This window comes from Thamnophis elegans, chromosome 1 (assembly GCF_009769535.1).
Source record: "Thamnophis elegans isolate rThaEle1 chromosome 1, rThaEle1.pri, whole genome shotgun sequence".
NCBI classification, from domain to species: Eukaryota; Metazoa; Chordata; class Lepidosauria; order Squamata; family Colubridae; genus Thamnophis; species Thamnophis elegans.
In genome coordinates, this window is record NC_045541.1 from 145,600,957 (window position 1) to 145,628,273 (window position 27,317).

The 27,317-nt window shown below is 38.8% G+C and overlaps 1 protein-coding gene across 1 annotated transcript; it reads left to right on the forward strand.

The window, feature by feature from the left end:
- HHIPL1 (HHIP like 1) lies at positions 1 to 27,317 on the forward strand. Its single transcript, XM_032234128.1, has 9 exons — positions 1 to 705; positions 5,270 to 5,916; positions 13,448 to 13,591; positions 17,887 to 18,215; positions 18,387 to 18,513; positions 21,129 to 21,274; positions 23,232 to 23,313; positions 23,573 to 23,655; positions 25,505 to 27,317. Exons 1-9 carry the CDS (start codon positions 433 to 435, stop codon positions 26,131 to 26,133), a joined length of 2,460 nt encoding a protein of 819 aa, XP_032090019.1. The 5' UTR covers positions 1 to 432; the 3' UTR covers positions 26,134 to 27,317.

Below are 27,317 nucleotides of genomic sequence, written 5' to 3' on the forward strand. Positions count from 1 at the left end.
GAAGCTGAGGGCGGGGCGGGAAAGGGGAATCTAAGCTTCGCTTGTCCGTTGGGAGAAAGTCACCACTTCACTGGAAAGGCCGTGAGGAAAATCGCGACCCGGTGGAGAATCTGCGGGGCTCTCGCTTGACTTCATTGAGCGCGTCTTTCTCTCTCTCTCTGTATGTGTCTCCCTTCTTTTCGCGAAGGGCCCCACCCGCCGTTTCCGAAAAGGCGCTTCCATTCCAGCGCCCATAAAGCCATCTCTAAACAGGCTGCGGGATATAAAAGGCCCGACGGGATCTGCCGAGGGGAGCGGGGCGCCTTCTGAAGGCGGCGGGCCGAAGCCTGAGCTGGAGAGAATCATGCTCAGGACGGCGCCTGGGAAGTCCCGCTCCCTCGTTCTTCCTCGCAGCTGCACCGCTGGACTGCATCTACCCTAGCCCGAGGAAGCATGGCGAGGGGCCCTGGCCGCCGATCCTGGGCTCTGGTAGCCTTGCTGGCCCTGTTCACAGAGCTGGCATCGAGCCACCCACAGTGCCTGGATTTCAAACCGCCTTTCAAGCCTCCTCGCCCGCTCACTTTCTGCGTGCAATACTCAAACTTCGGCTGCTGCGACGCGGGGCGGGATGCTGCCCTGTTGGAACGTTACTATCGCATCAGCGAGCATTTTGGCCAGGCCACCTACACCGCTTGCGCCAGCCACCTGCAGAGCCTCCTGTGCCAGGTGAGCGGAGGGCGGGCGCGGGCCAGATCTCCTCCTCCCACCGTACCACCACCGTTGTATCCATCCATCTCTCTTTTTTTTTCCCCCAGCCACTTTTGATGGAGCTGGCGCTGATCCTTGTCCACAGGCAAGACTGCCTGTGTGTCCATCTCACTTTGTCGGTAGAACCCATAATTTGGTCTATCTACCTGCAGGAGATCTCTTCCAACTTCAGTGTCAGGCAGAGTTGAAACTTTGGGGCTGCTGTCCTTGGGATTTTTGGACTTCAGTTCCCTGGCTTCCTCGGTAGCAAAAGGAGCGAGCGTTGTCCTGCAAACTATCTTGAAAGCATTTATTTGAAGACTGCTTGAAATAGAAAGTGTGAAAAAGACCTTTGCTGTCAATCAGAATACTGGAGTAGACAGATTAAGGAGGGCACCTTGTGTAAGACAGTTAATGTTCTAGATCTAGACTCTCTCCTGCTGTTAAAGGAACATTAAAGGGTGTCCTTCATTTGAATATAGTTCATCAGGTACAAAGACCCTCAGACAGAAATACCCCCTTTCTCTACTTAGGCAAGACATTATGCGATATCAATTCACTATTTTCTGATTTATAGTTCCTCTTTTTTTCTGCCAGCTTCTTAGTTATCTATTTTTAATTTAAAGAAATTTTTAAAAAGTTAAATGGGAAAAGGATTTGTTAAGAATCAAAATGGATATTCAAGAACACCATGATACTTTTGGGCACTATGGTGTTTACTAATTTACTGCCTCATATAAAATAGAATAACAGTTGGAAGGGACTTTGGAGTTCTTCTGGTCCAACCCGTTGCTCAGGCATGGAAAGGGGCAGAGAACAATTTTTGTTTTTTTTTGTGTTTTTTTCATTCTAATTAGAATAGAATAGAATAGAATAACAGAGCTGGAAGGGACCTTGGAGGTCTTCTAGTCCAACCCCCTGCTTAGGCAGGATAACCCTACACAACTTCAGACAAATGTTTATCCAATCTCTTCTTAAAAACTTACAGTGTTGGAGCATTTACAACTTCTGGAGGCAAATTGTTCCTTTGATTAATTGTTCTAACTGTCAGGAAATTTCTCCTCAGTTCTAAGCTGCTTCTCTCCTTGATTAGTTTCCACCCATTGCTTCTTTTTCTACCCTCAGGTGCTTTGGAGAATAGTTTGACTTCCTCTTCTTTGTGGCAGCCTCTGAGATATCGGAACACTGCTGTCATGTCTCCCCTAGTCCTTCTTTTCATAAGACTAGACACATCCAGTTCCAGTTCCCGCAACTGTTCTTTATATGTTCTATCCTCGAGTCCCCTAATCATCTTGGTTGCTCTTTGCATTCTTTCTAGAGTCTCAACATTTTTTTTACATCATGGCGACCAAATGGCGACCAAAACTGGATGCAATATGTGCTTGTGTCACTTGATTTCCACTATACACATTGAAGCCAATCCTCTAATCATCCCAGATGCAAATACTAGGGACACCTTTAAGGTCTTCCTCATAATATGTGTACACATTGTTTGTGAAAGTTTCTGGACCAAGGTCATGTAGATGCCTTTTTATCTATGTCATAGATTAGTAAAATCATTTTGTCTTTTCTTAAGCCATGAGCTTTCCTCCAGCACCAGGTGTTTTGGACAGGTCTGAATGAATGTGCTGTGTGCTTCCTATTTCTGCAAGATTACTACACCTGGTGATTTACTATGCCTCCTACTATTGCCCTTTTGGCAATGTGATTTTCCAACATTAAGTAAAACAAGAAATTAAATATTTTCTTGAGTTTCACTGTCCTACACTTTTCTGAATTTGCTGAGAACTATTTCCATTCAAATGCTATTGGCAGCTTTGTCTCATATTAGCTATATTATATGATTGGTTATGCCTTATCCCTTTTAAATGCAAGATTGAAAAGGGCCTAGAACCATGCAGCATATTTCCTGGCTTCCCACCCCAAGTTTGTAATTCAATATTTCTATTAATTGCAATGTTTTTTTTTTAGAGAGAAATGGTTTGAGATGAATCACATAAGCATGCTCGTTCAGACCTGCCTATAGAGAGCAAATATCTAGCTTTGAAGAATTTTGCTCAATAATTAAGTATGAACAAGTATGTTTTTGATTCATTTGTTTAACTCTGTTCTCTTTCTCTAATTTTAGAACTTGTTGGAGAACAAATCATGGTTCAGATCATATATATGCAGAAATATTGAAAATTCAAAAGGGTTCACAAATTTTTAAGCATCACTTTATAAACTAGGTTGATATCATTCCCCGTGTTTCTGTCTTCAGGTTCGGAGGAGCACCCACTCAGAAAATACTTAGCTTTAGGAAGCCTTAAAATTAAAATACTGTAGCACCAAGTCTTTAAAGATGAAAACATCTTAAGGAGGCAACCTGAAAAAGATATCCTAGGCTCAATTGGTCTATATACTACAGACCAATATAGTTAAAATGTTGGTAGCAGCAGTGACAGTTATAGTTTGCTTAGAAAGCATTTCTAAAGGAGAACTGAAAGCAGTAGTTTTCCACTAAGAGAAAATTATACCAGTTTTTTAAGACATATATGATTATACATAATAGATAAACAAGTCACCCTTTAACAATGCAAATTCTTCTTTTCCAGCTGTTTTCATTTATTTCTTAAGGGTAAGAAAAATGGAATTTGTACAATCACAGTTGTTTGATCGTTTATTCACTAATCAACCTAAAATTTTGTCAGTAAAAAACTTTTCCTGGTCCTAGTGCCAGTGAGGTCATTGAGTCAAAGAAACTTTACTGCTTTAAGTGAAATCAGATGGGTTGGATTCTTTTTTTGCTTCTTGTCCTCAACTAGCCCAGCTGTATACTTACTTCAGCCAACAGTGTGACTACAAAGATGAAGTTATAGTAAACCAGATGTGATTCTTCACTTGGTTATCATAAGCAAAGATATTTCAGAAGACGCATTTGAACTCTTAGAGGTTTTTAATTTGTAACAAAAATACAAAAATGGGACTCAGTATTGTGTGCAAACCAAAAACCCAAATTCTCCTCTTCCATATTTATAGTAAATGTTTCTAGTTCTTTTTTTTTGTGGGGGCAAGGATTTGTTGTTTTCTCTTTGCAAATAGGCCCTAAAATTAGAGCTGCCATATTTGGGCTGCAAAAATGTAAACAACCACTAAGTTGTTGTAATGTAAGCAAAAAAAAAAAATAGTTTCAAGTATCATTTTGCTGCCATCTACTGGTAGTCTGGTTCTTTGCAGCCCACATATAGCACTTAGACTTATATACCGCTTCATAGTGTTTTTACAGTTCTTGGACATTGTCTTGTGGTTACAGGAAAATTTTATGAGGATACAGCATGCAGTAACCAAACCACTTTTTCAACATTACTTGCAGAGTTGTCCATTGAACAAGAGAACAATAAGAGGTTAATCCTAGCAATAACAATAGGACTTAGAGTTATATACCACTTCATAGTGCTTTTACAGCCCTCTTTAAGCAGTTTACAGAATCAGCATATTGCTCACAACAATCTGTGTTCCTCATTTTACCCATCTCGGAAGGATGGAAGGCTGAGTCAACATTGAGCCAGTAAGATTTGAACTGCTGAACTGAAGCTAGCAGTCAGCTGAAGTAGCCTGTAGTACTGCACTCTTAACCACTTGCTCCACCTCCTAAGCTTTTCTAGGCAGCTATTATCCCTGGCTTTATGTAACTCTGTATTAGAACAAGCTGTAGAAATGTATTGGATTATCAGATTGCACAGAAACATTCTACTGAAGTTTTGGATAGGGTAAAGTAACTACTCAAGTTTTTCCCAACTATCTTGTTACTACTGCTTTATCTCAATGTGGCTAGACAGATGGCCAACAGGCGTTCATTTTGAATATCAACATTCAAATCTAACTGCAGTGAACAAACAGAGTAACTTATTCATTTTTGCAGATATAGAGCGGAAATTTAAGGTGCAGTCTATTCCAGGCATGTGCTATTTTGCAGTAACCTGAAAATATTAGAAATCAACAGTTTATTATTTCTTTTTCAGTCCTCCACAATCTTTTTCATGGGTATTTTTGATATTTATTCTGAAACTTTCCAAAATATTATAAAATATTTGTTGTCTGTACAGTGCTACAATTTTTAACGTTTTAATTCTCTTGCATTATTAAATCTTTCAACACTTAAGTAATGGCTATGCTGCCCTTTGCAGGTACAATTATCTAAAGATAAATACCATAATATGGCAGGTTTCTGATTGGCCCAGTTTCTAAATAGACTGAATTTAATCTTACTAAATGGCTGCACTATAACAGACTTAAATGGGCAACTATCCTTCTGAGGCTCCAAGGAGCAAAGGTGCTTCATTATATTACGGGCCCACATACAGTACTTAAGTTTAACAGCCAGAGTCACATCATTTTATTTCAATACTATTGAATGAATATTTCCCATTTTCCTACTGCAGGTTTAGGTCTGTATTGAGAAACACCTTCCATTCACCTATTTTATTTAAAACAAAGGCAGCTCTATTACTGAAACATATGGGGCAGCCAAAACAACTGATGCGAAATCCTCTTTTATATTTAGGAGTGTTCTCCCTATGCTGCTCATCTGTATGATGCTGAAGACCCTTCTACTCCAGAGAGAACTGTTCCTGGACTATGCCAAGATTACTGCATACAAGTATGGCAAGATTGTAGATCAATGTTTCGTTACTTAACTCCTGATAAAGAGTTACTGGCCCTGGAAAATAACAGGGTTAAGTTTTGTCGTTATTTGTCCTTGGATGACACAGACTACTGTTTTCCTCACCTCTTAAGTAATGAGCGTCTTAATCAAGACCTTGGGTTAGTGACTGCAGATAAAGAAGGTTGTCTGCAGTTATGCTTAGTTGAAATTGCCAATGGGCTTAGGAATCCTGTTGCTATGGTACACGCAAGTGATGGAACTCACCGCTTCTTCATTGCCGAACAAATTGGTTTAGTCTGGACCTACCTTCCTGATCTGTCACGGCTTGAAAAACCATTTTTGAACATCAGCGAAGCTGTACTTACCTCACCATGGGAAGGGGATGAGAGAGGATTCCTAGGCATTGCCTTCCATCCTAAATTCAAATTTAATGGTAAGGTATATGTCTACTATTCAATTGAAGTTCAGTATGAAGAGAGAATCCGAATCAGTGAGTTCAGAATTTCTCCTGGTGACATGAATTCAGTGGACCATAGTTCTGAAAGGTATGCCCCTTTACATGTACAATGTATTTAAGACATTTAACGGCAAATATGTACAGTACTTCTAAGGATTGGCAATACTGCCTAAATTTAATATTTGCATGTTGCAGTCCAGTGCGTATGTATACTAATTATCTGTGCTACATCTCAAGTATCAAGAATAAATATGTTTCTTAGGTGACTTTTGGAATTCATTTTATCTCTAATCTAAGTAGAGTATTATGATATCATTTATTGAAGAATATGTATTAGCCAGTCATTATCATAGTACAATCTTAGGCAATAAGATAAATATTGGGAAATGTAAAAAAAATTCCCTCATGAAAATTTTATTTATTTGCTTCTTATTAAAGCACTAAAGATCCTTTCCCTGCTGAATCACATTTGCTACCATGTTTTCCTGAAAATTAGTCAGGGCTTTATTTTCTTTTGACCCCTGAAATAAGCACTTGGCCTTATATTTGGGGAGGTCTTATTATTTTTGAGATGCAGGAGGTAGCGAGCGTAATCACCTCATGGCTGCTGCTGTGTTGCAATATTTTCAGGGAGGGCTTATTATCCAGGAGGGCTTATTTTCAGGAAAACAGGGTAGTAGTCCAGAAGATTTCCGCAAGTAACTTTATTACAACATGTAGTTTCGGTGCTTAAGGGAAATGAGGTCCAGGTTTTCTGAAAGTCACATATTTATGGAAGGCAGATCCAGATTATGCCTTCCACAAAGCAACTAAGACCTGGCTGTTCCGGCAGGCCTGGGGCTGTTGAATTATCCAGCCCCATCCGAGGTTACGACTGTTGTTGTATTTTAAATTGTTGTTTTCTATTTCTATTTTGTATCCCCTTCCCTTATTATTGTTAGCCGCCCTGAGTCTTCCGGGAATAGGGCGGCATACAAGCCAAATAAATAATAATAAATAATTATTATTATTTGTGCCAGAGGCAACAAAATGTTGAATAAGTAAAATGCTCTGTTTCACACAGAGAAAGACACAACAGAGTCTAGTAAATACTTCCCATGCTGATATTACTAATTGTTTGCATGAACCATCAAGAATTATGATAGTCAGAATAGATAATACAGTAGTGATTAGATAGACCAGTAGTCTAATTCATTATAAAATGATACAGGTTCAAAAAATGCTGAGATGGAGCAATAACTGAAGTACTACTCCAGATTGAATTATTATATTATCCTTTGAAGTTACCCCAAAAGTATTACTGTATTGACTTCCATAAATTCTCTCAGTATTGTTCTGGTCCAGCTAGCTATTCCTTGGCAACAAGAACTGTATTATAACTATATTGACTGACAGAAATAAGTGGCACTTCTTAAGCCATTGCTGAAGGGAGATTACACTCTTTACATAACCTGGAACAATCCAATATTTTTGTTTGTCAGAAGGCCCATCAACCAATTTACTGCCCCAAGTTAGCCATATGGACAAGTATCAACTTGCTTTCTTCATAGCAAAAATTCCAAGCAACTAATCCAGGATTGTATAGTACACTTCAATAGAACATTTCAATCCATGTTGTCTGTATATCCACATGGCAAATAGTGACTGTGTAGAACAGATGCTGTGCAGTTTATGTTCATGTTTCTAGGATTGAGCATATAGTCTTAGAGAATGCTTGAACCGGAGAGGGGGGGAAACAGGCATTAAAATTAAGTGTAATCCTATATGTCTCTTCAGAAGTAAGTGACATTGATTCCAATCAGAATTACTTCTAATTAACTATATGCAAATGGTTGGTAGGTAGGTAGGTATTTAGTATAAAGTCTGAAGTGTTTCATTGTTCTCTAAAATATTACTTGGTACATGTGGAATATATAGCATTTCCTATCACAATTTTTAAATCTTCTTAGTGAAAATTATATATCTTCGCCAGAACCTATTTGAACTCTTCCATAATCTGCTTTTGAAAGGCATTGAAGAGCAGGCCACCAGACAAGGTGTTTTATTATCCATGTGATATTGAAGTGTTTTTTAATGAACTTCCCTATATTATTATTATTATTGTACAATTGTATCACAGCGGCCAGTTGTTTCGCTGGATTTGGCATTGGTTACTAGTCGGGCCCCACCCAGGGGCCTAGGACGTCGTAACGTATTTTCGTAATATGCGTGCAGATCCAAGCAGTGCGGCTTTTTGCATTTGACTGATGGTGATTTTGTCAATTTTTAACTGTTTTAAATGTAATTCCAGTGCTTTTGGAATAGCACCCAGTGTGCCAATTACCACTGGAATTACCACTGCTGGTTTGTGCCATAGTCGTTGAATTTCAATTTTTAAGTCCTGGTATCTTGTGATTTTTTCATGTTCCTTCTCGGCGACCCTGCTATCACCTGGTATTGCGATGTCTATGATTGTGACCTTATTTTTCTCAACCAGTGTGATGTCTGGTGTATTATGCGCCAGTATTTTGTCGGTTTGTATACGGAAATCCCACAAGATCTTGACCATCTGATTTTCGGTGACTTTTTCAGGCTGATGTTCCCACCAGTTTGTTGCTGTTTTAATATTATAATTTTTGCACAAATTCCAATGGATCATTTGTGCTACTGAATTGTGCCGCAATTTATAATCAGTCTGCGCGATTTTTTTACAGCAGCTGAGTATGTGATCAACAGTTTCGTCAGCTTCTTTGCAAAGTCTGCATTTGGCATCATCAGAGGATTTTTCGATTTTGGCCTTAATGGCATTTGTGCAGATAGCTTGTTCTTGCGCAGCCAGGAGTAGTGACTCTGTTTCTTTCTTTAATGTACCTGTTGTTAACCATAACCAAGTTTGTTCCCTGTCCACTTTATCTTTTATTTTTTCCAGAAATTGACCATGCAGTGCTTTGTTCTGCCAACTCTCCATTCTTGATTTTATCACATCTTTTCTATATTCTTGTTTTGTCTGTTTTATTATTATTGTACAATTGTATCACAGCGGCCAGTTGTTTCGCCGGATTTGGCATTGGTTACTAGTCGGGCCCCACCCAGGAGCCTAGGACGTCGTAACGTATTTTCGTAATATGCGTGCAGATCCAAGCAGTGCAGCTTTTTGCATTTGACTGATGGTGATTTTGTCAACTTTTAACTGTTTTAAATGTAATTCCAGTGCTTTTGGAATAGCACCCAGTGTGCCAATTACCACTGGAATTACCACTGCTGGGTTGTGCCATAGTCGTTGAATTTCGATTTTTAAGTCCTGGTATCTTGCGATTTTTTCATGTTCCTTCTCGGCGACCCTGCTATCACCTGGTATTGCGATGTCTATGATTGTGACCTTATTTTTCTCAACCAGTGTGATGTCTGGTGTATTATGCGCCAGTATTTTGTCGGTTTGTATACGGAAATCCCACAAGATCTTGACCATCTGATTTTCGGTGACTTTTTCAGGCTGATGTTCCCACCAGTTTGTTGCTGTTTTAATATTATAATTTTTGCACAAATTCCAATGGATCATTTGTGCTACTGAATTGTGCCGCAATTTATAATCAGTCTGCGCGATTTTTTTACAGCAGCTGAGTATGTGATGAGTTAGGGTTATTATACAATTGTATCACAGCGGCCAGTTGTTTCGCCGGATTTGGCATTGGTTACTAGTCGGGCCCCACCCAGGGGCCTAGGACGTCGTAACGTATTTTCGTAATATGCGTGCAGATCCAAGCAGTGCGGCTTTTTGCATTTGACTGATGGTGATTTTGTCAATTTTTAACTGTTTTAAATGTAATTCCAGTGCTTTTGGAATAGCACCCAGTGTGCCAATTACCACTGGAATTACCACTGCTGGTTTGTGCCATAGTCGTTGAATTTCAATTTTTAAGTCCTGGTATCTTGCGATTTTTTCATGTTCCTTCTCGGCGACCCTGCTATCACCTGGTATTGCGATGTCTATGATTGTGACCTTATTTTTCTCAACCAGTGTGATGTCTGGTGTATTATGCGCCAGTATTTTGTCGGTTTGTATACGGAAATCCCACAAGATCTTGACTATCTGATTTTCGGTGACTTTTTCAGGCTGATGTTCCCACCAGTTTTTTGCTGTTTTGATATTATAATTTTTGCACAAATTCCAATGGATCATCTGTGCTACTGAATTGTGCCGCAATTTATAATCAGTCTGCGCGATTTTTTTACAGCAGCTGAGTATGTGATCAACAGTTTCATCAGCTTCTTTGCAAAGTCTGCATTTGGCATCATCAGAGGATTTTTCTATTTTGGCCTTAATGGCATTTGTGCGGATAGCTTGTTCTTGCGCAGCCAGGATTAGTGACTCTGTTTCTTTCTTTAATGTACCTGTTGTTAACCATAACCAAGTTTGTTCACTGTCCACTTTATCTTTTATTTTTTCCAGAAATTGGCCATGCAGTGCTTTGTTCTGCCAACTCTCCATTCTTGATTTTATCACATCTTTTCTGTATTCTTGTTTCGTCTGTTGGGCCTTCAGTAGATTTTTGTTCTTTACTTCGATTAATAGATGTTCTTGATTTTCTTTTAAATAATCAGCCAGTGCATGTTTTTCTTCTTCAACTGTTTGCTTCACTTGTAATAATCCTCTGCCACCTGATTTTCGGGGCAGATATAGTCTATCAGTATCACCACGTGGATGTAAACTGTAGTGCATTGTCATTAGTTTCCTGGTTTTTCGGTCCAAAAGGTCCAAATCAGCTTGTGTCCAGTTAACTATACCAGCTGTGTATCTTATAACTGGTATTGCCCAGGTATTTATGGCCTTGATTGTATTTCCACCATTCAATTTAGATTTCAAAATTTTCCTAACTCTGTTGGTATACTCTCGCCTGACAATAGTTTTTACTTCTCCATGCTTGATGTTATCCAACTGCAGAATGCCTAAGTATTTGTAGGCTTCATTTTCTTTGCATTTAATTAATTGGCCATTGGGCATTTCAATTCCCTCACATGCAGTGATTTTGCCCCTTTTTATGGATACAGTGGCGCATTTTTCCATGCCAAACTGCATTGAAATATCGGTGCTGAATACTCGGACTGTGTTTGTCAATGATTGGATTTCTATTTCTGACTTTCCATAGAGTTTCAAATCATCCATATATAGTAAATGTGAAATTTTTTCAGCTTCTTTGGCTGTTTGGAAGCCTAATTTCATTTTTTTTAAGATTACTGATAGTGGGATCATTGCGATGATGAAGAGAAGAGGTGAAAGTGAATCACCCTGGAAAATTCCTCGCTTGATATTAACTATTCCGTAGGTCTCATTACCTACTGCCAACTCAGTTCTCCATTGTTTCATCGCCTTTTCAGTAAAGGATGTAATATTTTTGCTAATGCCAGTTGTTTCTAAGCATTTTATGATCCAACTATGTGGCAGTGAGTCAAATGCCTTTTTGTAATCAATCCAGACCATATTCAAGTTTGTTTTTCTGTTCTTACAATTTTCTAATATCATTTTATCAATTAGAAGCTGATCTTTTGTGCCCCTGCTCCTTCTTTTGTTGCCTTTTTGCTCTACTGGCAAGATGTTGTTTGTTTCCAAATAATCCATCATGTTCTCTGCAATAATGCCTGTGAGTAATTTGAAGGTTGTTGGCAAGCATGTTATTGGTCTGTAGTTTTCAGGTGTTGTTCCCTTAGTTGCATCTTTCTGAATCAAGTATGTTTTTCCAGTTGTCAACCATTCATCAATTTGGCCCTTTTGTAAAATTTCATTCAGTTGCCTGGCCAATATTGCATGTAAACTGGTCAGATATTTGAGCCAGAAACCATGTAATTGGTCCTTTCCAGGTGATGTCCAATTCTTTACCTTTTTAACTCGATTTTTGACCATCTCAGTTGTTATTTCTAATACTTGCATTTGTTTGTTGCCAATGCTTTTCTCAAAGTCATGTATCCACTTTGCTTCCTTGATGTAGTCCTTTGCATTTTCCCACAATTCTTTCCAGAATTCAACTGTGGCCTGTTTTTCTGGTTTTTCACTTTTGGTGTCACCATTTACATTAAGACTTTGATAAAAACGCCGTTGGTCTGATCGAAATTGCTGATTTTGTTTATATTGGATGATTCGTGCCTCATATCTTTCAATTTTTCTAGCTGTTGCTGTTATCTGCTGTTTTACAATCTCTACAGCTTCATTGATGTTTCTTGTATCCAATCTATATCTCCTGATTAGCCGATCTCTGATTTTGTTGTTTTTAAGCCGTTGCTCATGCATGTTCTTTAAGTTACTAGCATCTGCCCTTAATTTTTTGATTTTTTGTTCTAAACGGATTTTCCACTTTGGCTTTGATGCTTTTTCTGTTGTGTGACTAGGTACTTTAATTTTAATGCCTAGTTCATTAGTGACTATTACAGCTGCGCTGTACATTAACTGGTTTGTTTCCAAGATGGATCCCGATTCAATTGTTGAAAACACTGCATTAACCATTTTCATGATAGGGGCCAAAATTTTCTTAGGCACAGTTTTTAGTGATGGTAAACGTTGCCTTTCCTCATTAAGCAGAAAATGCTCCATGATCTTATCCTTCAATTCTTTTTGTTTTTGAGTTAGTTCATCAGTTGGTTCAGTGATAACTGGTTCTAGTGGTGGTGGTATTATTTCCTCCCCGAGAGCTTCTTCTGGGAGTTCTACTATAATGTCTTTAGTTGTGTCTTGAATATCAGTTATTTCCGCTTGTGATATTGTTTTTGGGGTTTTGCAATTTGCCTGAATTTCCTCATGTTCAACTTCACTAAACACTTTATTCCGTATAATAAATCGCCTTTGATCTGCTAGTCGTTGTTCACTAACATTTGAATGTGGATATTGTTGTTTCCATAATTCATACATTCTCTTTAAATAGCCTCTTTTTTCTGGCTCTGAGTTGTAGTAACAGGCCATTATGGCACGGTTTTCATCTGCACTATATTTTTGTCGTTTTGTTGGCTGGTCCACTTGTAGCCCACTTGTCGACGGATGTCCAGGGACCCCAACATCCGCCGCGGCCCTTGTTAACCCGCGCGACGACCGATGCGGTATGGAATTCTTATTTGTTTTTTTCACCATATTGTATGGGTTGGCGGGGTTTTTTTTACGGGACCAGATGCCAACCTGACCCCAACCTTCCTCCTTTCTCATCCGGGCTTGGGACCGGCAACGGCGGAGTTGGGTTATTATTATTATTATTATTATTATTATTAGTAGTAGTAGTAGTAGTAGTAGTAGTAGTAGTAGTAGTATGCCTTCTACATTCTGAATGTTTGTTTTTAATGAGAAGCCACTTTGAGACTTTATAATTTGGTAGCCACATATAAGCCAAAAAAATATGTTTAACAAAGCCATTTCAGAAAACCTATTACATCCACTTTATTTTTGCAAGAATTTGCAAGGTGGTCTGGTTTATGTCTTTAGTAAAATAAAAAAAAGTCAACACTGGATTGATTTGCACCAAGCTCAAAATAGAATGTACAAATATGAGTATACTTGATTTAAGTTAAACTCGGGAGGTTGGGCAGTTTTGAAAACTTGATTTTGTTGTAGTTTCACTGTACTGCTTGTATAAGATTTGTGCTTTCTTCTTTTATACTGCCAGGATAATTCTGGAGATAGAAGAGCCAGCTTCCAATCACAATGGAGGAGAACTACTGTTTGGAGATGATGGCTATCTTTACATCTTCACAGGAGATGGAGGAATGGCTGGTGATCCTTTTGGGACATATGGAAACTCTCAAAACAAGTAGGATTTTAAATTCATAAACTTTGTAAAAGAGGGAACAAATACATTGTACTGTTTCTGTTTATAGATTTGAAAATAGGCACAATGCTGGCACATATTTTATTGCTTTCTTAGATTAGAGCTTGGTATATATATTGCAAAAAAAATATATGGTTATATCAAGGGTTGGTTGGCAGTGTTGGCTCTTAGTGATATTCTCCAGGATGACAAGAATAGATTGGGTGCATCTAAGTCCTATAATTTTTAATAGGAATTAACTTAAATCCAAACTAAAGTGTATTGGCCAATTTCAAATCAATTATGTTCAAATAATTTAGTTTGGATTAAGGCCATGGATCTGTGTCCTTAATGTCACAATCTCTAGTATTGCATGATTCAAATATTTTTGCATGTATTGAGAATCACAATAACAGTTGAGCAAATCATCTTCCACATTCTCCCAAAAGGTTTAGTTCCAAATACCAGATGTACTTAGGTGCTTCTACATTTTTAACTATTTTTAAAGCCGAGATTTTCCAAGTGTCAAGAAATGCCTAATGAGTTACTTCACTGTTCTTATTGTCACATGGAAAAATGGAAGCAGGTTTATGAGCACACAAGTAGATTTCACGCTGTAGGTTTCCCAAAAGAAGTTCAGAACATACTGTGCCTAAGGCAGTGGTGTCAAACTCGATTTTATTGAGGGCCAAATCAGGGTTGTGTTTGACCTCAGGGGGGCTGGAGTGGGCATGGCCAGCTCGACATCACTTGTGTCAGGGTTGCCTTTGGTGGCCCGAGCGCTCTGCCAGAGAAAACAGACTCCTAAACTCTGTTTTTTGCTGTGATGGCCTCCTGCAACCTTTTGCCAGTTAAAATGGAACTTGGGAGGGTCACAGGTGGCCTGCCCAAGCTCCATTTTCTCTGGCAGAGGTACTGCAGACCAGTCCTTTGCCGTTTCTAAGGTGGCCTCATAAGCCAATCTAAGCATCCCATGGGATGGATCTGGCCCCTGGGCCTTGAGTTTGATACCCCTGACTGAAGGTATGATATATTTAAAATCCAAATACTGAATTTGCTAATGCTCCAAACTGCATTTGCTTTGCTAGTACTTGGATAATTCAGTCAGTGGCCAATGATAATTTTTAGCTCTTAACTACCAATTTAGTCTTTCACACACTTCCAGCTGGGTGACTTTCAGCATTTTCTCTCAGTCCTAGGAAGGAGGCAATGGCAAACCACTTCTGAAAACCTTGGCCAAAAAAACTGCAGGGATTAGTCCAGACTGTCACCAAGAGTCAATATTATCTTAAAGGCGCACATTTACACCCACAAAAAAATTCTCTTGCCTTAGTTCTGAAAGGTTTTTTTCTTCCTCTTTGCTTTCTCACAATATTGAATGCAGGAGATATGATTTCAGATCTTTTCTGAGGAAGAAAAAGAGCAGAAAGGGCAAAAAGTTTGTCCCCAAGGCAGTTTTGTACTTTTTCTTTGCCCTTATTATAAGATTGCTAGGAGGTGCTGAGAAGTAAGCATCATTCAATTTAAACTTCCATCTCTTAGAAAATAAAGAATATCTTTATTAATGTGTTTACTGTGTTTTGTGAGAAGAATTTATTCCCTGTGGTTCATTTCTTTTTATTATTATTATTATTTATTTTAATTGAACAAAAACACAAAAAAAAGAATCATCCTTCATTACATCTTGTAGAAAGCGTGTCGATTGGTTACAGATAACTTTCGTGCATTTCTTCCACAGTCATTACTTATAGTTCATATTAGATTATACACTTTAAAAAAATCTTTGTATATCTTACTATCAATGTACCACAATTCTCATTTGACTACAATTATTTAAACATGTTTTTTCCTCAAATCATTCATTCTTAAAGACACAACCACATAATGGCATTCATTAGCTATTTCAAAAAATCCTCCAATAACATTACACCTTTATAGCATCTTTTAAGTAAAAGTCAATTAATAAAGTTTCTAAGCCTTCCCCCCCCCTTTTTTCCAACTCTCTGACTAAAATTTATATCCAAGTTACTTTAGCCAATACCATAGCATGTATATATTGTTAAACAATGTCCATTAAAATTTCCTTGTTGTTATTATAATTGGCCAAAAATTATTTACTATTTATGCCCCATCTCCTCTCATCAGCCCCCCCCAAAAACCTTACACCTTTATAAAAAGATCTACATGAAAATTTGTTAATAAAATTTATAGGGTCTTTTTCCCAAGTCACAATTTACAATTTATATCCAAATTTCTTTTACTAAATTGTCAGTACATGTATATATCATTACACTGTATCCATTATCATTTCATTATTATTATTTATAGTTAATTGTTAGCAAGTAAACATTTAATAACAATCTAAAAAAATCTAGGAGTTACAAAATTCCTACTTATTAATCACCAATAATAAAAAAAGAAAAAAAACTATTTTTTATTACCAATTTCATTGTCAACCTGTATCTTTCCAGTAACAAAACAGTCTTATCTCTCTTGCCAATTGTGGAATCAGTCTTCTTTTTATCTCCTTTATAAGGTTTTTATAGGCTTCTCTCCATACTTTGTTGTTTGAAGGGTCTCTCAGATAATCTCCTTGCCCACCAGTTGCTACTAAAGTTAACTTGTCTTTATTTGTCAATCTTGCTTCTGAGAAAATTTCTCTTCTTATGTCTATCATCATTAGCATTTTTTTCTCTTCTGTTTCCTAGAATCTGGGGTAGAGCTCCAATTTGTTGAATTCCCTTTTCCATATTTCCTTCTCTCCATTTTCACCCACATTTGCTCCATTAATAAATTCATCTATTGTCTTATCTTTATCTTCTATATCTTCATTCTCCCCTTAATTTTTGGGGCTCCAACCCCATCATCTTTTGCTGTGAGGAAGACTAGTCTTTCCAACTTCTTCTCAATTCTCCCATATCCTTCCAATAGATTTTGAATTCCAGCCAAGATATTTTGGAATTTTAAGGTTTCCTCATCTAAGTATTGATCCATGTTTCCAAAACAGAAAAGAGAAAGAAAAAGAAACATAATGACTGCGACTCTAGTCTTCCAGGCCTCTCTTACTTTTATTTTAAATTGACTTGAACACAAGTTCTTTTATACTCTTCAAAGGGGAAGGGTTCTGTTCCCCCTTTCTTTCTTTCTTTCTTTCTTTCTTTCTTTCTTTCTTTCTTTCCCTGCCAAAGTAATTCTCAGAGGCACCTGTGAAAACCGTTCGTGCCCTTGGTTCTTTATCAGTTTCCGTAAACAAGTTGCAAACCCTTCAGCTGCAAAGTTAGTGAAGTCAAGTAAGAAGAGAGATACGTTGTTTCAAAAAAAACTCCGAGTCGCAGTTAATTTTCACCTTCTGTAGGAAACAAAGTTATTTAGATTTCTTTTAGTGTGGTTTAATAACAAGTAGTAGGAAGAATTGTTAAAATAAAAAGGAAGGTTTTAATCCAGAAGTCAAAAAATAAAGCAACAAGAGGCAGAAGAAGAAAAAATAAATCCGTTCACTTTAAGAGGAGAGATGAAGAATGTTATGAACATTTCAATCCACAAAAAATAGTTAGAAAGACAAAGGGAAAAAAACTTTCCACAACGATCCCATTAGGATTATTTTCGCTGCTCAATTCTTTTGTTTAAGGATCTAATTTGGCTTTAAAGTAACATTTCTTTGAGCAGTCTTTAGCAAAATAGAAAAAATACCTCACGAGATTCACTTTCTCTTTTCACTTTCTTCCTTCCGGAGCATCCCGATTTCATCAGCCTAGGGGTTGCCTGTTTACCGCAGGCTTGAAGCACTTCCCTTGAGTCTATCGGGGATTTTGCAATATCCCTGAGACCAGTAAGGCTTTCTTTTCCTGATCACCATCTCTACGGGATGATTTAGGTCTCAATGGACCCCCCAGCAGCAAAAGTGTCAACGGCGGTCTCAGAGTATCAAGACTGCACGTTGTAACATCATGATGTGGCTCCTCCCTCCCTTACTGTGGTTCATTTCTGACTCAGTTCAAATATCAGATGCTATAGTTTGCAAAGTTGCTGCTTCAAAAAATGTGAAGTGTGCCCCTTGGTTACCAAAAATGCCGATCCCTAATTTATCTAGCAATTGAAAATGCAACTTAAATAATACAACTAAGCAATAAGAACCCCTCCATCCCAATATTTTTTAACAGCATTTCTTCTGCAAATCTTGAACAAGAATGGGAAAAATTTTATGAAGTGAAGGATAGGAAGAATTTAAATGTTTTGTATAAATGATTGAAACCCTTTCTTTCTTGTACTGTTACTAGTTCTTCATTTGTGTTCAACAGGTCAACATTGTTAGGCAAAGTACTCAGAATCAGCGTGGATAACAATGATGTTGGGCCTCTCTATCAAATCCCTCCTGACAATCCCTTCATCAATGAATCAAAAGCCCGACCGGAAGTCTATGCTTATGGGGCAAGGAATATGTGGCGTTGTTCTTTTGATAGGGGTGATCCCAACACAAAGGAAGGGAAAGGGAGGCTTTTCTGTGGTGATGTAGGACAGAATAAATTTGAAGAAATTGACATTGTGGAGAAAGGGAAAAATTATGGCTGGAGAGCAAGAGAAGGATTCAGCTGTTACGACAAAAAACTTTGCTTGAATTCTTCTTTAGGTAATTATGGGGTTTGACTAACAAGTAAATAATGTATGGGTGGAAATATTTTCATTATTGTTTTGTTCTCTTTTATATCTGATACCTATAAAAAGTTAATACTTGATTATAAAAATAGTTCCTTTGCATGATATACTGTATGTATGATACTCCCTTTTTTCTCTTCTGCAGATGATGTCCTTCCAATATATGCTTATCCCCACAAAATGGGGAAATCAGTTACAGGAGGTTACGTTTATCGAGGTTGTGAGTCTCCAAACTTAAATGGGCTCTACATATTTGGTGATTTTATGAGTGGGTAAGTGACAGTAGGCCTGCTATTAGGTAAATGATGAATTAGATGGCATCCTGTGTTACAGTATTTAAGATGGCTTTAAACTTTTCTGATAAGCTTCTTCCTGGCATTTAGTAGAATGCCATCTATCGCTGCTCTACTGTAGTTTATATGTCCATCATGTTATGTCTCTGCTATATGAATGTACATGTGTATAAATATTAACAATTGGATGAACTATTAATGAACCACTAATAAACATGTACCACAAAATATCTCAGTAAAATGTCACTGTTCAGACACTGGATGTTCATTTTAAAAAGCTTTATATGCTATTTCTATGATATCATAAGTGTTAAACCTACAGCAATATTTTGATATGCTTGAAGTATTTAATAATTGGATTCAGAATCTAGTTGATTTTTATAATTTATATAGCCCTGTGTCTCATATATAGTTAACTTTAACAATTATACCTGAATCAAGTAGTCCTCACTTACCAATTACAATTAGGATTGGCAACTCTGTCACTAAGCGATGTAGATGTAAGGTGAAACATCTTGTCACCATACCAACTTATGATGTGAGTTTCAGATGCAGTCATGAAGCAATTTACTGCAGGTCATTAAGCACAATGTCAAATGGCTGCAACTTGTGACTTCTTGCCAGTTTCCCATTGGCTTTGCTTGTCAGAAACAGGCTGTGAAGGTTTCAAATGTTCTGTCTCAGGTTGCAGACATACACAGACATAATTGCTAAGGAGTTATACAGATAACAGTAGACAAGATCGTAAATCAAGGTTTGTGCAAGGAGAGCTTGGTTGAATAAGTTTGAAGTTCAAGCAGCCATTCCAGAAGTCAAAGTGCCAAGTTGAATAGTCAGCCAGTCCAATAGTCAAGGGTTCAAGAGGAAATAAACACAAGAACAAGAATTACAAACAAGGATTCTAAACAGTTGTTTCCAATGAAGATTGAAGGCAAAGCAGCTACCGTATTTTTCAGAGTATAAGATGCACCTTTTGCCCTCAAAAAAGAGGTTGAAAATTTGGGTGCATCTTATACATCGAATACAGCATTTTTAGCCTCCTGAAACCCCGCCCCCTTCACCAAAATGGCTGTGCACAGCCTGTAGGAAGCTTTTAGAGAGCTCCTGGGAGCTGGGGAGGGCAGAAATGAGCACAAAACAGCCCATTTTTGCTCAATTTTACCCCCCAGCCCCCAGGAGCACTACATAAGCTTCCTAAATGCTATCCATGCCCTTTTTGTAAATGAAAAATGGGCCCGTTTTTGCTCATTTTGCCCCCATCCCACTTCCCCGGAACACTCTGTAAACCCCCTAAAGCCTATTCATGCCTTTTTTTGAGGAACAAACAGGCCGTTTTTGGGAGGTTTGCAGAGTGCAAAAACTTGTTTTTAATTTTCCTCTTCAAAAACTTGGTGCGTCTTATACTCTGGTGCGTCTTATACTACGTAAAATATGGTACATAATCTTTACAAATCTTTCTGCAGGCAGCTGGCTGCAGTCAGGATTTATCCTAATTTTCTGGTGAGGTTCATTGAATGGCATTGCTTTGCTCATGTGTTAAGACTTGGGCTTGGGGATTTTATCTCATAATCCAACTGCTCCAGCTAACCAGGAAATGCCTGTGATTGCTCAACCTCTTCAGATGAATGATGGCTGAAAATTCCTGAGGCTGACAATCCAAAAGACACAGCTGGACCACCATTGTTAGAAATGAAGTCAGAGTCCTAGCCGAATCATGGTTCATGATAGCAAATGTTGATCATGTGATGGCTACAGCTATTGTACATAAATGCATGCTAATTACCAAGTGCTCAAATAGCAATAGCACTTAGACTTATATACTGCTTCATAGTGTTTTACGGTCCTCTCTAGATAGTTTATAATGTTAGCATATTGCCCCAAACAATCTTGAGTTCTCATTTTTCTGAGCTCGGAAGGATGGAAGGCTAAGTCAACCTTGAGCCATTCAGAACTGAACTCATGGAATGAGCAGTGATTTAGCCTGCCATACTCCATTCTAACCACTACACCACCATGGCTCAAATCACCATCACAACACTGCAGGGATGCGGCAATGGCCACAACTTCCAGGGCCAGACATAAATCTCCTTTTTCAGCACAGTCTTAACTTCAAACGATTGGTAAGTGAGGATTCTCTGTATTTAATAAGAATTGGTACATATCTATGGGATTTGTCTGCAACTATTTTAAAAGTCCTATAGTATAACAGATGTGCTTGTTAAAGTGAACAACTGCCAACCTTTTATGTTTTTAAATTCAGTTTCTAGCACTTACAGTTAAGGTGCAAATAAGGTTAATGCTTAGAAAGCTAAGCCTTCTAAGATGAATAATTAAATATTGATTACACTCTTAATCTTATAAAGTCTAACTTTAGCTATACTATAATTTCTACCTTGTTCTATATGCAAATAAATGATGTTAATCATACCTCAGTTGAAAAGTAATCTGGTTAAGGGATTGATTTTGTTCTCTCTTTGCTCAGTAAACTATTAGCTTTTATATATTACTCTGAATTGGAGTAGGATAGTTAAAAGCTGTTCTCCTTGATTTCTTTCATATCAATTAGTGGTTTTTTTTCCTTTTTCATCTTTCAGGCGTCTCATGTCCTTGAAAGAGAATCACAAAACTGGGGAATGGGAGTACAATGAAATATGCATGGGAACAGGCCAAACATGTATGTTTCCTGGACTTATCAATAACTATTATCAATACATCATCTCTTTTGCTGAAGATGAGGCAGGTAATAACTTTAAATATGTTGCTAATATTCTCAAGTGTGGGAAAGCATAGAATTATAGAGTTCAGATTACCAACAGAAAACATGAGTTTCCAACTTTTGGGCATAGGAATAATTGAAATTTTGAAAGCATGACATAGGCAAAAAAAAACCAACCTGCTAACAAATTAATTCCTTTGGCTTTCTGTGCAAATATAGATATTTTTAAGATTAGATATACAAATACACACACACACACACACACACACAGTTTCCTCAAAAATAAGACCCAACCAGAAAAATAACCCCCTAGCCTGATTTTTAGCATGCTCCTAATATAAGCCCTATCCCCAAAATAAGCACCAGTGAAGATCTTCGTCAGCTGGGGGGGGAGCACAGGAGGCGGAGAGCATGCAGGGGCAGACGGTGTATGGCATCAGCCACAGCCCACGCAGCACAGGTGAGTCCCAATGCCACCAAGCTGGCCCTCCAAGCAGAGGCACGAGAGGAGGCAGGTGATTCCAATGTGAGGCGGCACTGGCAGCAGGCAGAGCTGGGTGGGAGGGAGGCAAGGGATTCCAACGCACCTCTGTCTGCTGCTGGTGCCACTGCGTGTCGGAATGGCCTGTCTCCATTAAATCCATCCCACCGTCTCTCGACTTACCCATGTTACCTGTGTTTCCCTGAAAATAAACCCCAATGCATCTTTTGGGGGGTCAAAAATATAAGACCAGACCTTATTTTGAGGAAAACAAGGTATATGTAATTCTTTTAATTTTTAAAGAATGAATATTAGAATATCAGCTAAATGGCCGACTTTTTGCAGGATTACTTTTGTTAGTTACTAATTCTCCCCAACTGCTCAGCTTCCAGATGCTTTGTCATTGCCTATCCTTTCCATTCACCATACTAAAACTTGACTGGACAATGTGGAATTGACATCCTGTCCATCCTGACCATGGCTGTACGCTCTACCAGCAACTGGCCCACAACCATAAAGTATATGCCCAGAGCAGCCACTGCTGGAAGACTTGGTTTGGAAACCGCCGAAAAAGCCATGCTGGGATGGTGGTGGCAGTAGCAGCGGCAGCGGAGGTGCCCTGGCTCTGCAGGGAGAGCTGGGCCAGGGCATTGTGAGGCTGGCAGGCGCGTGAGCAAGAGCGGAACAGCCGCTCATGCAACCCCCCTCTCCAGCCGTGCAGAGGCCACTCACTGGCATTTTGAAGGTGCCAAGACACGGGAGCCAGGTGGCAGTGAACAGGCGCTCAAGCGGCTTGGTGATACCCCTAGGTCAGTGAATGGCGCTGTGCCCGGCTGGAAAGGGGGTTTGCCGGGTGGCTGCTCGTGACCGTGGTCGCTTCATGGCTGTTGTGTTGCGCTGCTGCGACAGAGCCCATGAGGCTGTGCCCAGCTCTTTGGGAGCCCACTCTCAAGAGAACAGCCACTCAGCAACCCCAAAACAATAAACCCTCCCCTCATAATAAAGCCCAAGCCATATTTTGTGGGTGAAAAGAAAATAAGATGCTGCCTTATTTTCGAGGAAACATGGTAGGTCTGTATTATTCTTGGGAGAATAGATGATTGAGGAAAATCCATTGGCATGATCATATCAAAAGCAATAGAGATCACATTCTCTTGGAACTGAGACTGATTCTTATATTTATTGGGCAATTATTTTGGTTAGCAACATAGAAGTGATATATCATTGCCTCCTTTGCACTCTTCAGTTTAATCCATAGCTCTGGGGTTTCCTAGTGGATTCCCATCCATGAACTTCATCAGATAACTCAGTGTATTTGAAGTCCAGGTATGCATCCACTTGATTTTAATTGAAAGATGTGAGTAATGTGTTAGAAATCTCTATGCATTGTCTTAAAGATTGGCTTCTGAAGTTTTTTGTGATGTCATACTTTCTTTGCCTAGTGGACCCAAAGGAATAAATATAAACAATTTGTGTCTTTTTGGTTGTCGTTTTCTAAAGGGGAACTTTATTTCATGTCAACTAGAATACCAAGTGCCACCGCTCCGAATGGAGTCATTTACAAAATAGTTGACACATCACGGTAAGACTTGGAACATTTTTGCTTATAAACATATAAATGCTGTTTTGAAGAAAAAATTGGCCTTATTTACTGAGTTTGAGTCTTTCTCATCATAAAGAAATTGTCAACCTTTTGTTGAATCTGCAACAAATACTGCTTATCACAATACCTCTAACAGTGAATTTCTTCCATTAGAAATGACTATTTGGCCATTTATGTAAGTTCTTTGCTGTTATTTATGTTTGTGATACTCTGTATGTTTTTCTCTCATTTTCATCAGGAGAGCACCACCTGGAAAATGCCATGTTGACCCTTTGCCAGTAAAAGTGAAAGGCAGGCCCATTAAATTTGCTTCAAAGGAAAGTGAGTAATGGAGATACTGTATTTTTTGGAGTATAAGACACATTGGAGTATAAGATGCACCAAGGTTTTGAAAAGGCAATTTTTTTAAAAAGTCAGTAGGTAGCTAGAGGCATAGAAGGGAGAGAAAGAAAGAGAAATACAGTAGGTAGGTACTGTAGGCAGAGAGAGTAGTTAGGTAGGTAGGTAGATAAAGAGATAGAGAAAGGGAGAAATAGAGATAGATACATAGATAGATGATAGATAGATAGATAGATAGATAGATAGATAGATAGATAGATAGATAGATAGATGAGAGAGAGAGAGAGAGAAAGAGAGAGAGAGAGAGAGAGAGAGAGAGAGAGAGAAATACAGTAAGTAGGTAGGGAGAGTGAGAGAGTAGGTAGGTAGGTAGATGTTTCCAGGTGTATTTATCCATGTGCTGGAGAAGGAAATCGCTGACAAACCTTAAGACTTTGTTTCTGCTGGCACAGCACTTGATCAATGTAATTGTCATCAGTTAAAGAGCTTTCCAAATGGACAAAAAAAAGTTTTTGCACTCTACAAACCTCCGAAAAATGGCCTTTTTTTTCAAATAAAAGGCATGAATAGCCTTGCGGGGGGGGGTGGAGAGTGCTCCTGGGGGGGGGCAAAAACAAACAAAAAGCAGCCTGTTTTTTGCAAAAACGGGCCTGTTTTTTGACAAAATAATTGCATGCATAACCCTATGGAGGCTTATAGAGTGTTGCTGGGGGTGAGGGGTCAAAAAAGGCCCATTTTTTGCTCATTTCTGCCCTCCCCAGCCCCCAGGAGCTCTATGAAAGCCTTCATAAGGCTATGCACGGCCATTTTGGTGAAGAGGGCGGGGCTTCGGGAGGCAAAAAATGATGTATAAGACTCACCCAGATTTTCAACCTCTTTTTTGAGAAAAAAAGGTGCGTCTTGTACTCCAAAATATAATAAATAAATAAATAAATAAATATAAAAAATAAATATAAAAAATAAATATAAAAAAATAAATATAAAAAAATAAATATTATTGAGTATTAACCTTGGGTAATTCTGGGGCTAAACAATTTGTTCATACAAGGCAGGGGTGGATTCCAGATTACTGCTCAGGGATGCGTTTCAGGTGCATGTGCATATGCGCAGTATGTAAAAATGCTTCTATGCATGTGCAGAAGCAAAAAACAACATGGCGGCCCCTACGGTGATGCTGATAGAACCAGTTCGGGGGCGTGGCCGACTGAGTTACTACCTACTCAGCCGAACCAGTCCAAACCAGTAGGAACCCACCTCTGATGCAAGGAAATTAAGCTAATATTCTGATTAATTAAAAAAAGTGAATCTTTTTGCTTTTTAGAAAATGAGCTGATTGACTACAAGGTAGATTGGACATGCAGTACAAAAATTGAAAGAGAGTTTCATTAAAGCCAGCTTGGCATAGGCAGTCTATTACCATGGGCAACTCCAGTTTGTTGTCATGATTTTTTTTTAATCTTTAAAGGGTCTACTTTTGGTAGTCCAGAGAACAGGATACCCCTTCATATTGCACTGAAAACAGAATTGACATTGTGGTAAGAGACAGAAGGGCACTTCTGTGTTCAAGTATCCAGCCTCTCCCAAGTTTTAATAATTAAGACAGCAGAAATAGGGTCAATCTTGCTCTGTAAAAGCACTCATTTTCTTCGCCCCAGCCAACTAGCCCTCTCAATCGGAAATAATTTACAGACCAGTTTCATTTGCTTTTCATCTGGTTATGAAAGACAGCAATCCTTAATCTGTTAGCAGCTTCTCCTATTGCCATCAGCAGTTCAGATAATATTGTTTGGAGGACATGTTAAAAATATTTGTCTGTGTTATTCTTTGCTAGAACTGATAGTGAAAATGCCATCACAGAATCCTAAGATAAAAGCCACAACCAGAGCCCCAGCAAGGAGTAAAGTAACTACAGATAAAGTAACTACAGAGTCTTCACAAGGCACAACTCCAGACTGGATGGAACAACTCTTGACTCTGCTTAGGAATCAGAACGGATGGCAGATGACTACTATAGCACCAAAACCCAAACCTTCAAAGCCCAGGAAAGGAGGAAGGCCTGGGAGGAGACCATATCGAAGGAGGAAGAATAGGCCTTCCAGTGTTTCCCGACAACCACAGAATGGTGCAGTCCGACTCATGAATGGCAGCACAAGAGGGAGAGACCAAGGAAGGGTTGAAATTTTCATCAATGGGGAGTGGGGCACTGTGTGTGATGATTTGTGGACTTCTAAAGCAGCTGCAGTAGTTTGTCGCCAGTTGGGTTATGCTTTTGTAATCCGGGCCACCAAGAAAGCAGAGTTTGGGGAGGGACATTCACTTTCGATTTTACTTGATGATGTTCAGTGCATAGGACATGAGAAGACCCTGCTGGAATGTTCCCATTCAGAGATCAGAAAGCACAATTGTTCCCACAAAGAGGATGCAGGAGTGATATGCAGTCACGAAGAAGTTTTTGAGTAGAAACACCTGTAACATAGCATGAGGTTGTGCTGTGACTTTTTTTTTAAAATAAAACACGACCACACAAATACACTGTTAAGGTTATCAGATTAGCATATGGTTTTGGAAAGATACATGTCCATAGGGCAGACCGGGATGGTAAGGCTTCAGTATGCCCTTGTGATACCCCTGCTTCACAAGCTGCAGTGGTTAACAGTATGGTTAGCCAGATGTTAAAACTTATTGGGAATTTTTATTCACCTATCAAGTCCTTCCCAAGGGTTTGACATAGGCAGGTTCGGATGATGTTAAAATAGCTTCCACAGGATGTAAGCTATTAGCTGTCTTTTGCAATAGACCAATGGTGATTTGGTCAATGGTGTTCAGATGATGGTCCAGTTGTTTTGGAAAATTGTTTTAGGATTGCACCCAAGGCACCTATTTATTGGTGCTGACTTTATTCTCTTTTGCTACAATTATTCGATTTCTGTTTGCAGGTCCTTGTATATTGTTATCTTCTCTATTTCTTTCTCTTCTACTTTGCTGCTTCCACACCCTGTCACATCCACTATCCAGATTATTATTTTTGTCTTTCTTCTTAACAATTGTGAAGTCTGGGATTTAGCAGGTTCCTGTAAGCTTGAATTTGAATTTTAAACTCCCAGAGCAATTTCACTTCTTCATTTCCGATTATTTCCTCTACTTTATGATCCCACTCAGTTCCTTCTTGCAGGCAAATGATATTTTTTTCAGGCCCTTCCAATCCACCAGTATGCTCAGTGTGCTACCAGGTGCAATTGAAGATCCTGATTATCACTCATAAAACTCTCTATGGCATAGTATTTGATTATCAGAGGGAATGTCTCATGCTGCTTGCCTATCCAGTACAAGCCAATAGGTCAGTGCTCTCTGAGTCCTATTAAACAGTCATCTACCAGCACCCAAGAAGCATGCCTTCTGGTCATGGTACCTGCTATCTGATATGGTCCTCCCTGATATTATATGGCCCCTATCTTGATGGGATTCAAGAAAGCCTAAAAATCTGGCATTCTCCCAGTTTATGGGATAATGTGGTTGGGACTCTCTGCAAATTTTGTTTGGGAATCTGGATGTGGAGTTTGTTTGCCAGACTTATCAACCATTCTAATTCTCCATACTGCTCAGTTGGGTGGTAACTAAAGTGAATAAATTAAATTAAAGGAATA

Coding starts and splice junctions, on each gene's coding strand:
- HHIPL1 (XM_032234128.1), top strand. CDS start 433: ATGGCGAGGGGCCCTGGCCGCCGATCCTGGGCTCTGGTAGCCTTGCTG. Junction 5,917..13,447: donor GTGGACCATAGTTCTGAAAG/GTATGCCCCTTT, acceptor TTATACTGCCAG/GATAATTCTGGAGATAGAAG. Junction 23,314..23,572: donor AAAATAGTTGACACATCACG/GTAAGACTTGGA, acceptor CATTTTCATCAG/GAGAGCACCACCTGGAAAAT.